Raw genomic sequence first — 15937 nt, 5'->3', positions numbered from 1 at the left:
TAATGAGCCCCGGGTTGGACCGAACAGGACGACTAAACACAACCGGAACCAAAGCTAACCGTTATCCCAGACGCTTACTTCAGCGAGTGGTGTTCTGTTCAATAGAACTCGCTGTCAACCAACACCAGTCTGGCACGACTTTGCACACACTTGGCATTTGCTAACTTAGTGATGTTTTATTGTATAACTGTGTAATGTCAACTGTCATGTAAACTAAAAATAAAATAAAAAAACAACAGAAAATAATTATGATCTGAAAATATGTTATGTTTAGAAAATACTTAATAATGTCATGTCCACAGCTTTGACTTTCCCTTAAAGAAACTGACCTCAATGTCTGCTATCAAATAGGTACGTAGGTACATAAGTATTTGGTTTGGAAATATTTTATCTTTAAGACAAAATGAACAAGCATGAGACACATCCAGGCCGTTTACCTCTAGAACCAGCCACAGCTGGTCCCCGTGTTTAACGTCCTTCTTGTAGAACATTCCGTAGAACTTGACCACGTTTGGATGATCTGACAGCGCCTTCAAGATGCTGTATTCTGCCTCTATCTCCTCATCAATGTCCTGAAACAAACACAGCACGTCAAGCCGCAAATGGTGAAGATTTCGCAACAGATTTACACATACTATGTACTTGCACCCTGTAGAGCAGTTGTCTAACTGGTCATTTTGGGACAGTAAAATCTGAACAGAATAAATAACCCTCCCCTTAAGGCCGACGAGGCATAGCTTTCCACAGCACCAAGGCAGCTCTGCATCCCTCACATATTATCACACAAAGAGTGACTTTTAATGTGCTATTCACACCCAGAAAACACGCTCCATTTTGTCTTTCCCATGACAACTGGCAATACACTAACCAGAAAGAGGCGAATATATGAATTTATTAATGAGCACATTAATGAATTGAGTTGTTTTATGCACTTTCCTGTTGTGCACTTTGGGTCTGAATGCTAAATGGTTTAACTGAGTGTGACTAAACAATATGGCACAAAGGACATTACATAGTTTCATTCACCTTGAATGGTTGAGTAATTAATGTTGGTAGCAACATAGCCTCAGTGTCATCATTACTAAGCTTAGTGGGCTTTGTGATCTGACTGGGTCATTTACATACATTTAAACATATTTAAATAGCTGACAAAAAGAACTGAAAGAAGTAAGGGAGAGAAAGACAGGGAGAAAAGGAAATAATGAGTCAAGGATGACAGAGACAGAGAAAGAGAGAGAGACAGGGAGAGAGACAGCAAGACATGGAGAAACAGAGAGAGCCTACAGTATATGTTAGTCACACGTGTGCTGCTTCTTCTAATATGACAGGTGATAATGTTCAGAATCAAAGTCAATGAGTCAAAGTACAAAGCAGCTCCATGTAAGTGATCACTGCCAGGTGTGAGAGGCCAGGAAACTACACACACCTCAACAGTAAATGACATTCATACCTTTAATACTGATTTTAAAAAATGCAAAAGAATTATGGGAAAAGATGTGATGCAGGTGGAAAAGGTCCTGGCTTGGTCTTTCTACTGGAAGCATGGCCTTGCTTTCAGAAATGATCACCCAGTAGAGCAGATCAGGGCAGCAGGTAGGGATTATGTCATTTTTATTTTTATTTTTTATAAGCAGAATGCAACTCACATGAACTGGGTCCAGGATTTTGACGGCTGCCTTACTCCCGTCGACTTTACTCAGAACTTTGTAGACTTTGCCGTAAGTGCCTTTTCCAATGGTCTCAATGATTTCCCAGGTATCCGACGGATCTGGGAAGCTATCAAAGGCAATGGATTTCCCTGATTGTGGAAACATCTTCCTGAGGGATGTCCTGGTGGATGAAAGACCAGAAGCACCTGTTCCAAACTCAAAGAGCTTTTTCTGTGCCTTTAAATCAGATACTGTTTTCACTGTAATGGACTCAGATCTTATGAGTAGACAGGCAGGCCTCCTCACTCCATAGGTAAACACACGAAGAAAGAGCAGAGTAAAGACTTTGGTTTGGCCAACAACAAACACTGCATTGGAAAATAATAATTTCACAAATGTGAAATTGTACCACACAATCAACCTTGTTAGTATGAGTTGAGCTCTTACTATTATTTTAGTTTAGACAGGTTCAGACAGATTTTTTCAAATCATCTTCCTGGGAAATATAAAGAAACAATAATGACAATGTAATGACAATCATCCGCACCGTCTCTCAGCTGGTCTGGATTTAAGATAATCCCTCCCACATAAACCCACCCCACCCCTCTCGTATCCCAAAATCCCTCCCACATGACCCCGCCCCCACCCCTCTCGTATCCCACAATCCCTCCCACATGACCCCGCCCCCACCCCTCTCGTATCCCACAATCCCTCCCACATGACCCCGCCCCCACCCCTCTCGTATCCCACAATCCCTCCTACATGACCCCGCCCCCACCCCCCTCATATCCCACAATCCCTCCCACATGACCCCGCCCCCACCCCTCTCGTATCCCACAATCCCTTCCCCATGATTTGCTCAGTGTCTTAGAGACATAATGAGCTGTAAACAGTAGCATGTGTGCTACATCCATGGAAAGGTCAATATTTCAATAACACTTGTCATATCTTTGTAAGGGGGAATCTGAATATTTCAGTGCTCTTCTGAAGTGTCGGTTAGCTCTGAGAAGATTTGCTTTATACACTAAATACACTACACATTTACAAACGAGCCCCAGCGATAATCCTGCCAGCCTCTTTTGCCACACAACATACACCTTAATGCTGTGCAGGCCACCAAAGTCAGTCCAATGTTGTCATAAACAAAATGATATTGTGTGCCTTTGTGTGTTAACGTTACAGGCAGAGTTGTCTGTTACCTCAGAACGCCTGTGCACTGAACTGGTGTCTGTAACTGAAGCCTGCAGTCTTCATTAATAAAAGACGTCACCCAAAGACAGCCCGCATCAAGTATGACCCTAATACCACTAAAACTTTAATGAGATTAAAAAAATAAATCGCTACATGCAGTGCTTGTAACAGCACTGGGGTAAGTAACACTTGTTGGATAGCTCAAAATTCTGCAGTTTTGTTACATAACATTCACTACACTCCATCCAGAAACTGTGTAACCACAGAGGCTTCCAGCAACATTTTATTTGATTGTGATAAAACTGGGGCTGATTCTAGCTTGAAGGTACGCAGTTTCCTTGCAAGGTTAATATTTCCAGTGATTTTTCCATAACGGTGGAGGTGTTGAGAGAGAGACATAGAAAGGTAGGCAGACAGATGTCACAGAGTTATCCAAGAAGGTGCAAACTAATATTCACGCTAATATACTGTACAGATAATATAATATACGCCATATACAGGCACATACGATTACGGATTACGAGGAATTGCTCGTAATTACTCGTGGACATGATCCTTTCCCCCCATTAAACTCTCATTCTCACCAAAACATTTTAGCACTCCTGGAACAACAGTAAGCATTTTTAATTGCTGTAATTTCACATTCATATTAAAGACAATTTCACATTATTTAACTATTACTACCCAAATCATGGTGCAGAAGATTGTAATGCTGTACACTAACCTGTCAGCAGGATTAAGCCGCCTTCAGAACTTCAACAGCATCATACTGTAATAAAATCTGATTTTATCAGCCACACATGATAAGAAGGTGTTGAAAACAGCAGTCAGATGCGTTGTCAGTCCATTGTTAGGTCATTAGTCAGGGCTTTGTCGGTGATTGCTTGTGCATAACGATTATCCCTTATACAAGCAGGCAGCACTTGTAATAATGGAGCGTTTGTTGGCCTAATGTAAAGAACCTGAGTGAACTGCACTTCTAAATGTCTTCAATAATGTATAAGGTATCTGTACAGGACAAAACACTATGAGGGCACCAACAAAGGAGATACAGAGGGCTGCCTCACAGTGTGTGTGACTGGGCCACATCCTTGGTTAGATACGTGCAGGGAAGTGTATGCTTTGTGAAAGAATGTTGAGAAACTGCACTCTGTAGTCTCTCAGGACTGCTCCCCGAGTTTAGTGGCAAGAGCTAGTGTTCAGAAAGCAGCCAGTCTGTCTAAATGCCCAACTAGCCCACGAACATCTTTGTTATGTTAGATTCATGTCTCTGCTATATTAGGCCAAGTACAGTGCAAACCTGCGGTGCTGTAACCACTACCTTGCGAGCCAGTCAGCGTTCTGAAGTGTTCAATAACAAAACCCTTGTTTTTGCAGGCTACCTTTCTCCTAATTTCCTCTTCCCGGAGAACAAAAGTGCAGGCAACTCAAGAATCTGGGGTGGAAACAGGATATGTAATGAGCAGAGAGAAAGGAGATCTGAGCTCAGCTAATCATTACTTCTGCACAGGGTGATGTTTCAGCAGAACCTTTAGTCAGCAATGCATGCCAAGGTAGAGGACACTAAGATGCCTCATCCTTGGTGGGGTACAGGCTACCAGGGTGGAGGACACTGGGGGGCATCATCCCTGGTGAGGTACAGACTACCAGAGTAGAAGACACTGGGGGGCATCATCCCTGGTGGGGTACAGACTACCAGGGTAGAAGACACTGGGAGGCATCATCCCTGGTGGGGTACAGGCTACCAGGGTGGAGGACACTGGGGGGCATCATCCCTGGTGGGGTACAGACTACCAGGGTAGAAGACACTGGGGGGCATCATCCCTGGGGGGGGTACAGACTACCAGCAGCACCTGCTTCAAAAATGATAATGCTACTAATGAACCTCAGTATCTGGGAGAGATAAATAGCTAAACTCCATTAATCCCTTAAGAGGAAACTGGGCCACTCCTCTGTGCATTATGAAACCATAAAACACAGAAAATAACAGACCACAAACGATTATAATAACAACATCAATAACAATCATCGTCGTCATCATCATCATCATCATCATCACCAACACTGTGTATGATTATATGCAATCAGCACCTGTCATTGGCATATTTTACACGGCACATCTAGGCATATATAACAATTTGGGAAAATCTGCAATTTCCCCTCGGGGATCAATAAAGTATTCTGATTCTGATTTTGATAACATACTACTGAATGCAGCCTGAGGTTTTGAACTAGAGGTTCAGTACTGCTCCCAGCTGCTCCTAGTTCATTCTTTCACTGCTAATTCTACAGAGTCAGGTCAATAATGCACCAGTCAGTTCAATAATACACCAGTCAGGTCAATAATACACCTGCCCCCACCACTGTCAGAAACCACCATAACAGCCAGAAGAAGGCTAACATGCCTGGATGAGTCTTGTAAAAGCTTGTTAATGTCAAAGGATATATAAACCTTTTTTGGATTTTTATTACTAATTGATTTATTTCTCACTTTTCTGTCTGATTTTGATATTTGTGCTACAGTGATATAGCAATAAACGTGAACTAAAAGTCATGATGGCAGACATTTATGATAAAGATAATAAAACATTGAAAAACAAAATTAGATTATATAACAATTCCTATGACTGCATAATACACATTACAGCCTTACATTTTGCTGTCCACAAACCTCACTGAACACTTCTAGCACCTTAACAGACCAAGCAGTGATTACACAGCGTACAAAGGGTTACCACCCAGAGTCGCTCCATACATCTGAGCCCCTGAGAGCATGTTAGCCAACTGACCTGCACAGCAATCCGATGAAACCACAGACTGATAGCTGTGCCTGGCATGATGTATACCCCAGAAGACCAGCACTACGGACCACACCCAAACTCCAGCAAAGCACCTGCATTTGGTTAAACCAAATAGCGCTGCCTGGACTACAGCTTGGTACAAACTACTTTAGCACAATCTCTTTAATTAACGTTTGTTTCATTTTGCTATTTAACAACAACAACAGTAAGAAGAATTATCATTTAAAATAACAAATTTTCACATCACTAAACAGGTGTCACAAAAGCTAAAACACACATAAAAAGAGTAAACTCTATAATAATGAAACATTTAAACATAAAATGATAGAATTAGGCTATTGCATTCTGATAAGATCTGGCAGTGAACATCTATCATCAAAACTCACTGTTGCAGTTATTAATAACAAGCCCCAGAAGCTTAAATGTACATTACTCACACATACTGCATATGGGAGCCTCTACATGGTCATGGATTGATCGGTCATATCCTCCTGAGTCAGAGGAAGAAGACTGTAGGTTCCTGTCTGCAGGCAGATCACCTACCTGTACGATGCATTATTCATAAACAAAAGGTAACACAATATTGCACAATTCACGACTGTCGTCTGCCTCTGCCTCTTACTGTAACCACGGTCCTGAAGAGGGTGATCCATGAAGGACAGCAGGGACAATGGGCTTCGGTGGAGGACGATTAAAAGCCTGGCATCTCCACAGCCACCTGTAGAAAAAAGGGGGCCTACTCTTGTGTGGTGGGGTGTGACACTGGACATTCAGCCGCTTCATCTGCCACAGGCCATGAGGCAGAGGATGTGGCGTGGTTGAGGGTGTGGAGTGAGGTGTCGGAGCACACTGAAGCACACCTGTAGCCTCTTACAGAGACATTTACTGTCTCCAGCGCTCTGTAACAGCCAGTGCTTGAGCCCGCAGTCACAGCAGCTGCAGATGGTGGGGAGAGACTCAGGATTAGCAGACGTCATTAGTCATAATTTGTTACTATTCAACTGGCAATTATTGACCATCCTTGACGAGACTTAATCTGTTCCTGGCTGCTCCAGCTATCACACATGAAATTAAATATTTTAAATGGAGTTTCAAAAGCCAGAGTGGGTCTGTCTTCATCAGCGCATCATTTATAAGGTTGAATGGTTTTACTGTTTTCGTGCAGCACCTGGGCCCTAGTTAGGAGCCTGGTTTCCTAGGTTGACCCTCTGGGTCTGCTCCTGCATGGCTGGGGTGAGTGGTGAGTGGTACTGGACACAGACTCCTCAGTCAACACCGCCGCTCATTATAGCATCCTATTACTGAGCTTCGTATCGGCCGTCTGCCTGGAGATCTGTGAGCTGTGTCATACATCAATCAGCTTCAGGTGTTTTGGGGCAGTGTGTGTTTGTGTGTAAGAGAGAGAGAGAGAGAGAGAGAGAGAGAGAGAGAGAGAGAGAGAGAGAGAGAGAGAGAGAGAGAGAGAGAGAGAGAGAGAGAGAGAGTTTGTGTTTATATGTTTTGTGTAGAGCAGGGCCTTGCCTTATTACTGACGTTTTGCTGAAGTCTGAAATATTCATGAATATTAATGAATGCAGCTTTCTTTGGCTTATTTTGGGAGTTCTGAGAGGTGATTTAGACCCATTCCTTCTCACTCGGGAGGGCTGCTGGACACGGGCCACTGCCCACGTCCAATGCATCACACTCCAGCCGCCTTCCTGCCCCTCACGCCTCTTCCCCGTCTCGGGTAGCGGTTCTCTGTCTTAGCAGAGACGAGAGGAATGTGCTAATATCTCAGCCCCTCTTAACAGGCTCATCCATCAGCAGCTGATGGGAAGATCATAGCCAATCAATAAGGCTGAGTATGAAGCCATCCACGTCTGGCCCCACTGAGCGAGTCACCTATCAAACTTCACCCTGCTCACCCGTCCTCCTGCAGCTTGGCTGGTGAGCTTAAACCAGCCGTCCCAGACCTGTTCTGTGCCAGTGGCCCCTTAAGTGCCACCCGCCCTCGGGAAGGTCTCCAGGCTTGGTCTGCAGTGCGCAAAAACACCTCATTTCCTGCTTCACCGCTTAACAAATGGGGCAAGCAGACGGGGTAAATGACTGCCTGTGGACGAAGCCACACACTGCTGCAGGTGATGTACATGCAGTTTGTGTGGACAGGGCTACAGCAGCCAGTCTGCTCAAACCCAGAGCCCTGCCTTCAACACATGATTGAGGTTCAGAACCCTGCCTTCAACACATGATTGAGGTTCAGAACCCTGCCTTCAACATGAGATTGAGGTTTAAAGCCCTGCCTTCAACACGTAATTGAGGTTCAGAACCCTGCCTTCAACACATGATTGAGGTTCAGAACCCTGCCTTCAACATGAGATTGAGGTTTAAAGCCCTGCCTTCAACACATGATTGAGGTTCAGAACCCTGCCTTCAACATGAGATTGAGGTTTAAAGCCCTGCCTTCAACACATAATTGAGGTTTAAAGTCCCGCCTTCAACACGTAATTGAGGTTTATAGCCCTGCCTTCAACACGTAATTGAGGTTCAGAACCCTGCCTTCAACACGTGATTGAGGTTTAGAACCCTGCCTTCAACACGTGATTGAGGTTTAGAACCCTGCCATAAACACATGATTGAGATTTAGAACCCTGCCTTCATCATGTGATGGATTCAGAACTCTTCAGATGGATTCAGCCCTGTCTCGGTCCGGTAGTCATGCCAACCTATGCATTCACAATGACATATTGATCAGACATGACGTTGTACTCATAAGGAAATTACATTTTGGTTGAATTAAGCACAGGCACACTGACACATTATGCACAAAAAGGTTGGATAATGTTGACTATAAATAGGTGGGTGTGGGGTTTAATTAGTATCTCAGCCAATCATATGACTCAACTCACTTTTCATCCAATGGAACTATTCCCAACAGAGCAGCAGAAACATAGTGTATCTGTCATTCTGGAGTACAAATGTGACAATTCCCATTCTGTTGTGGTAATGGTCCCACAACACAAGAAGCAAAGTGTTCAGAATGACCACAGCACATGTTCTGAGGTTTGAGGAAAGTCTGCGGTGCCCTGCATAGCAACCCAAGAACATGCGTCCTTCAGCCTCAGATGCTCTCCGATTAGTTTTTTAGTTTGTCTTTTTTAACCTTTTACTAATTACATTGTCTCTTCAATCAAAATCCTTCATCTCAAGTCACTGTGACTTTTAAAAACTGAGGTACCTGAGCAGATCTGTGTCTCAGCACATAGCTGTTAGAGAGGAAACCAAGATGATGAATACTAAACACCAGCCACTGATGTGCCTGGCATTTCTCTGATCATCCTGTGCTTAGCTGAAGTTGTAAATACAGTAAGATGGCTTCTCCAACAGGAAACCCAGACTCCTGCCTTTGTGACTCATGCCTTTGTGGCTACTGCTTTTGTGCAATTTAAAGGAATCTGGCCACAAAATGGATCACAGTGAGGGAGTGTTGCAGTGGAAGTCAATGAGCTATTGGCAATCCAGGTTATGTGGGTAATCTAACAGAAGATTAAGTCTGCAATTAACCAGTGGTAACATTCCTCAGAACAAACATCTCAGTGTCACCCAGGCTTTGGTACTCATGTTTAAGTAGAGATGGGACTTTCATTACTGGATTTTAACACTGTATGACATTTCAAGCTTGTCACTCTTGTCACTCAGATAGGAAGAACAGCCGTGACCACATCCAACACATACTGGCCCTGCAATTATTAGTTGTTATCAGATTTTATGTTTTAATCATTACATACTGGGAAAAATTGCATGTAGACTACACAGGCAACACACACACACACACACACACACACACACACACACACACACACACACACACACACACACACACACACACACCATAATACACACACTCAAAGCCAAACACATATACACACACCTACACACACACACACAACCCCAAACACACACACCCAAACACACATGCACACACACAAACACAGTACAGGCTTTTGCAACAGGAAAAAAACTCCAACAGAAAACCACCAATGTCCTTAATAACATCTATGTAGGGAATTATGGAAATGGACAATTATGAAAGACAGGAGGAAAAAACATTTGCCATTAGACTGAGCACCTCCCAGACCTCAGACATAGTCTGCTCTGTCTCCCAGACCTTAGACCTGGTCTGCTCTGTCTCCCAGACCTTAGACATAGTCTACTCTGTCTCCCAGACCTTAGACCTGGTCTGCTCTGTCTCCCAGACCTTAGACATAGTCTACTCTGTCTCCCAGACCTTAGACATAGTCTACTCTGTCTCCTGGACCCTATGTAACGGGTGTTTGGAGGCAAACAAAGCTACACACAACCATGAACACAAAATAACACTGACTGAAAACACAAATTAAATGAACTAGGGAAACATTTAATCTAATAAGAAACAAAGACATAAAGAAGCAAACCACTATAGATCTAGAATCACACAAAGTACTTATAAACATACACAATAACCGATAAAGCAAACAATAAAAAACAGAACCCAAATACAGAGATTAAACCAAGAACCAAACAAGACACACTTGAAAACAATTACGAGGGGGTTGAGTATTAAGAGTGGGGCATGAAGTGAGACAGACCAGGAAAATCAAAATAAAAGCAAACATAAAATGAAACCATGAAATAAAATCAAAACAAGAGGCATTGCCGGGGGAATCACAGTGATGAGGAGGGGCTGATTATGACCTTAGACCTAGTCTACTCTGTCTCCCAGACCTTAGACCTGGCCTGCTCTGTCTCCCAGACCTTAGACCTGGCCTGCTCTGTCTCCCAGACCTTAGACCTGGCCTGCTCTGTCTCCCAGACCTTAGACCTGGTCTGCTCTGTCTCCCAGACCTTAGACCTGGTCTGCTCTGTCTCCCAGACCTCACTTCTGGTCTGCTCTTCATAGGAGATTTTAACAGCCTAATTGTGTAATCACGAAGATGGAAGAATCTCATCACAATGCTGTCTGCTGGAGCAGACTGTTTGTGTTTTAGTAATAAAATGTCTTGAAGCGTTACAAGCAGTTTGCCACTGTACAGCAAGACACAGTACTAAAGCAAAACCAAGGTTGGGACTGACCTTATCGCAGGTATCATAGGCCGGGTGGCCATCCACTTGAGACAGCTTCATATGTCTCCCCAACCATGTGCTCGATGTCCTGATAGTCCTGGAACATTTGTCCCAGAAAGACATGATGTCCTGCCAGTCCTGCATCATTTGTCCCAGAAGGCCATGATGTCCTGCTAGTCCTTTACCAGTCCTGTATTTCCTCTAGCAGTAGTTCTGGCAAATGTGAACCTCATTTAAAGTGCTGGACAGTCTTTCCATACAAAGCTTTTTTTTTTAAATAAAAGGAATTTAAAATTATTATTGTTATTAGTAATTATTATTATTGGAAGTAGCAGTAATAGATGTCATAAAACACAAAGACATCATAAATAAGTTATCTGTAAAAAATTTCATTATTTTATGGTGCATAAGCAAACAACTAAATACATTTCACTGTAGCCATATCCACAAAAAGCTCTATGTGTACACAATATATAAATTATATATTGCTAAAGTAACTCTCTATGTTTGGTGTGTTTTTATTTTTTCCCCCCACTTTGCTAGATGAAACCTGCACATATGTGAAGCCTCTTCTCTCTGCTCCACTGGAGTGCATCATTAGCTGAGAAAAGCACCTGGCACACGTGCACGGCGTCCGTTGCACTGATTCATTCTCTCTCCACTTCTCTCCACGCTCAGCGCACCTCCGCCTGGGGCCTCACGCAGTGCCCATTAGGGGCCTCCGCAAAACACACAGGAGCAGGCCGCAGTGGGGCAGGTGTTTGATCCTAATGGTTTTCCCCCCGGGGACGATACCCGTTTTTGTCCCCGTGAGGCCCACCCTACTGTCAGAGGTTAATTCACTCTCTTAAGTGCTTCATTTGCTTTTTGATTCACCAATAACCGACGACAAAAGAGCGATAATACGACCGTGGAGACTGCCGTTCTATCTGAAAAGGAACTCTCTCATTTCTCACTTAACGACCTGCCCACTTGGAGCTCTAACCTCAAAACTAAGGACTTGTCATTTTTTTTTTTGTGAATTGTTGCCGACACAATTCTAACCCAGGTCTGTTTTTTCGCTGGTGATGTAACAGTGCTAATTCTGCCACCATCAGTGAAGATGCTCCCTGGGGAGACTTTCTCCATAAAGAGCAGATTAGGACGGCAACATGGCAGCAGCCTTTAAAACAGCGTCTCCATTCACCTAATCCCCAGGCACATCCAGACGTTTCAAAAATCATTAACCCTTGAAGGTCAAGATCTGAGAATGTCTATTTTGTGGATTCTTTCATTTTTTTTTTGTTGTCGTTCGAGTCCTCTACACTAGGACTGACAGAAATGGAAGCTAGCTGGCTGTGTTGGTAACAGACACCCTGGAAAACCGCACGGGCCTGAACACCAGGATGTTCCGTTGTTCTGATTTAGATCCAAGATGCTGCTTTTAACACGTATGTATGTGTGTGACTTTAGCACACACACTTAGATGCTGAACAATGATGGTAATAATACAAACCCAAGTATACTAGAATGTGGAATTCTGCAGGAAAAAAGATGTTTGACTTAGTAGCACAATGTGACATTGTATGTGTAGTGGGAGAATTCAATCCATCACTAAAAAAGAAGCAGAGCTATAGGATTTTACAAGGTCTCATGAATTTAATAGGAGTCTTCACATGAGATAACAGTCAATGAAAAAAGAATTTAGCAAAAAATGCAAGAAAATGACAGGCACTGGAAGGTGGGTGTGAATTGGTGTGGAATGGGCCATGCATGTTCAAATTGGGAGAAATTAAGGAATGTAGAGGAATGAGGAATATACACATAGATGAGAATGTACCTTAACACAAACATAGATGAGAATGTACCTTAACACATACATACTATAGATAAGAATGCACTTTAACACACAGACATAGACAAGAATGTACCTTAACACAGACATGGATGAGAATGTATCTTAACATCCATACATAAATGAGAATTTACCATAACACACATACTGTACATACTGTAGATACGAATGTGCTTTAACACACATACATAGATGAGAAGGCACCTTAAGACACATACATAGGTGAAAATGTACCTTACCACACAGATGTAGATGAGAATGTCCCTGAACACACAGACATAGATGAAAATGTATCAACACACAGACATAGAAGAGAATGTATCTTAACACACAAACATAGATGAGAATGACCCTTAACACACAGACGTAGATGAGAATGCACCTTCTCGAGCGAGGGAGGGAGAGAATGAGAGAGAAAGGAGAGTAGAGAGAGACGAATGGCTACTATATACATGCATGTAGGATTCTCAACATTATAATTGTTTACTTTATTGTTATTTCATATGTGTCTTAAGAGAAGCATGTTTCATTGGGGTGATGTTGCAGGTCATGAGGTCATGGGGTGGAGGTGGTGCAGGTCATGAGGTCATGGAGGTGGAGGTGGCACAGGTCATGAGGTCATGGAGGTGGAGGTGGTGCAGGTCATGAGGTCATGGGGGTGGAGTTAGCACAGGTCATGAGGTCATGGAGGTGGAGGTGGCACAGGTCATGAGGTCATGGAGGTGGAGGTGGTGCAGGTCATGAGGTCATGGAGGTGGAGGTGGTGCAGGTCATGAGGTCATGAGGTCAGTGGGGCTCTTGCACTGAGATGCCATTGTGCAAGTCTGCCAGATGTCCATCAGAAAAAGAATATTTCTCATCTGCAGTGGGAAACTGATCTGTGCTTGTCCAAAGCAATGACACCCCACACACAGCCTCTAACTTCAGGATTAAACTGGTTCTCCTGTTACTAAGACGTAACATTTCCTCTGCAATACGTGAGCTTTGCTTAAAACCAAGTAAGTTCTGAAACTGACTGCAAAGAGGAAGTCTGAATGAAATCACCTAAAGATGATGCTCACAGAACTGCAAGTGACCGGAACAAATCTAAAGGCAACCGTCGTCAACACGACGCCTCCTCATCAGGGTGTCCTCCACCGCATTTGATGTGCCTTGTTTGAAGTCGATATTCAGAGCCTTTATTCAACCTATATTTATAGTCCACTTTGATGTATGAATTTAATTTTCAAGTTAATCTCCATATGAAGTAAACTTTTAATTTTCACAGATAAGGGATTGTCTTTTTCTTTTAAACACTCACTCAGACCTTTCATTTTCCTGAACACATAAATATGGTTGAAATGACTGAAAGGATTATAGCAGTCAGCTCTGGTGTTTCATCGCCTCCTAACACAGCACTCACTGAGCAGATGTGTCACCCGTGGGATCAAACAACATCGATGCCAAAGCCAAAGACAGAAACAGGGCATGATAGTCCTCAGGTTCATCTGTCCAACATCCTGGCAATTCCATGCTCTGACGATCAAATATTATTTTATTAAAAACAAACAAATTTGACAGTGCTCTCCCGCCCCTGTGTGCTCTGTGTATGCTATGTATACCACTGGGGTGGAACACCTGCGTGTGCATGTCCGTGTGCGTCGTGACAGCTATGGCCCCAGAGAAGCAAATTAAATGACTCATCTCTCGTGGTTGTGTAACGATTAAGTTGTATTTAAGAAGCCTGCATCACGCAGGTTCCAGCAACACATTCACACATTCAGCCATCTTAAAAACCAGAACGATGCAGGAAAGAACCGCTGGACTGTCTGACGTGGTTTGAGTTGTATGCAGAAAGGTGGAGAAGAACGCACGGGTGGGGGCGCGTAGTGGCGCCTAAATTTCCACCTCCTGCTTTGAATGAAGCCCAGATTAACACTCCTGCAATCTAATGCAAGTACGCCGGCATAAAATAAGCCTTGTTTTCCTTATAAGGAAGGGAGATTATGAGGAAGGGAGACATCCTACTCTGCCTGGTCACCTTGTGTGACTGAGCCAGCTCGTCTGGATTCGCCACACGTCCTGCAGTCGTGACACAGTTGTAGGAGTGAAAAGGCACCAAGCGTCACTTCCACGTCTGCCAGCTCGACAGCCCTGCCTGTCCCCCCTCCGATCCTCGCTCACGCTCAGAAGGACATGCTCGGGAATGTCCGTCTGGCCTCATCACTGTGGCTGGCCATGAAGGCGGTGTCATAAACATCTGTTGGTATAATAGAGGTCAAACTCTGGACAGCAGCCTCAAATTAGAAACTAAAATGATAGGACACCAAAAGTTTTGTCCAAGAGTGGCTTCATCCGTATCTTAGGCAGGCAGTAGATTTCATCCAGCAAAATCTAGGAACTATGCTCGGCCCAGGCAGGACCAAGCCTCTCAGGAGATTCTGCTACCGTTGTCAGGTCCTATCCACTTCTGTAATTGTGATTGGTTACAGCCCAAGTAATGTGTTGACTGTGATTGGCCAGCTACAGGCAGCAGCACGCATTTTTGTGCTCTTTGTCCAATTTACTCTCTTCAAGTTCTTAGACGTAGAAAGAGTCTGATGCACTGGGAGCTAGTCCACGGTATACATGGCACAAGAAAGGCTGAGAAAACATAGGAATAACTCTGAAAGCCTTACACAAGATGTTATGTGAATTAAAGGGCATTAATCTGATGCAGTCAGTAGCATCCTATATAAATGAATGGAAAAAAACTGATGGAAATGGAGAAGACATTACCCATTCAACCTGTGTCTGTTTAGTAATCTTTTCCTCCCTTGTCGTCTTGCTGACGTCCGTATAACCCTCCGTCATAGGCCCTCTGACTCGAGTGATTGGATGAGAGAGGAGGCGGAGCCAAATGTGTGGTGGAGCCAAAAGGAGGTGTGGCCAACCGAGTAGAGGAGAGCAGAGGGGATGTTTCTCGCCCTGGTTTCGCCTCTCCCTTCCTGCTCAGAGATCCACTTCCCAAGCAAATGATGCCCTCAATGTGCCCCTCACACACACACACAAGTACAGTCATATTACTCAGGTGCTTTGTAGCATTTTTTTATTATCTCTGGGATTAATGGGCAGTGAGGTTTTGGGATACTACTCAAACAGCATTACACAGCCTCTCTACCACGACATCACCACCACTGCTATGCCCCAGAAAATGACAGTCTAATGGAACCTTGGGTGTAAACATGACCTTGTGACTATAGAAAAAGGGGTTATGTTGTCTTTAAATGCTTACAAACCGTAACTCCAGGGGCAAACAACCAAACCGTAACACCAGGGCCGAAGCAGAAAGTCCCAGTCCCCACAGACCAACAGTCCTAGCTTAGACATAAAACAGTCACCAAACACTCAAGCAGCGTAACAAC

At 43.7% G+C, this 15937-nt stretch overlaps 1 protein-coding gene across 1 annotated transcript in view; it reads right to left on the bottom strand.

The window, feature by feature from the left end:
• Window positions 1-2094, bottom strand: part of myo3a (myosin IIIA) — a 59148-nt gene extending 57054 nt beyond the window's left edge. Inside the window, exons 1-2 of the mRNA XM_076971507.1 lie at window positions 1647-2094; window positions 438-572 (exon numbers count right to left, since the gene is read on the bottom strand). Coding sequence (XP_076827622.1) covers window positions 438-572; window positions 1647-1814 — 303 coding nt within the window. The 5' untranslated portion in view covers window positions 1815-2094. The remainder of the gene's footprint in view (window positions 1-437; window positions 573-1646) is intronic.
• Between the last annotated feature and the right edge of the window lie 13843 nt (window positions 2095-15937).

This window comes from Brachyhypopomus gauderio, chromosome 13, assembly GCF_052324685.1.
Source record: "Brachyhypopomus gauderio isolate BG-103 chromosome 13, BGAUD_0.2, whole genome shotgun sequence".
In the NCBI taxonomy this organism is placed as follows: Eukaryota; Metazoa; Chordata; class Actinopteri; order Gymnotiformes; family Hypopomidae; genus Brachyhypopomus; species Brachyhypopomus gauderio.
This window is presented reverse-complemented; position numbering and strand designations above follow the sequence as displayed.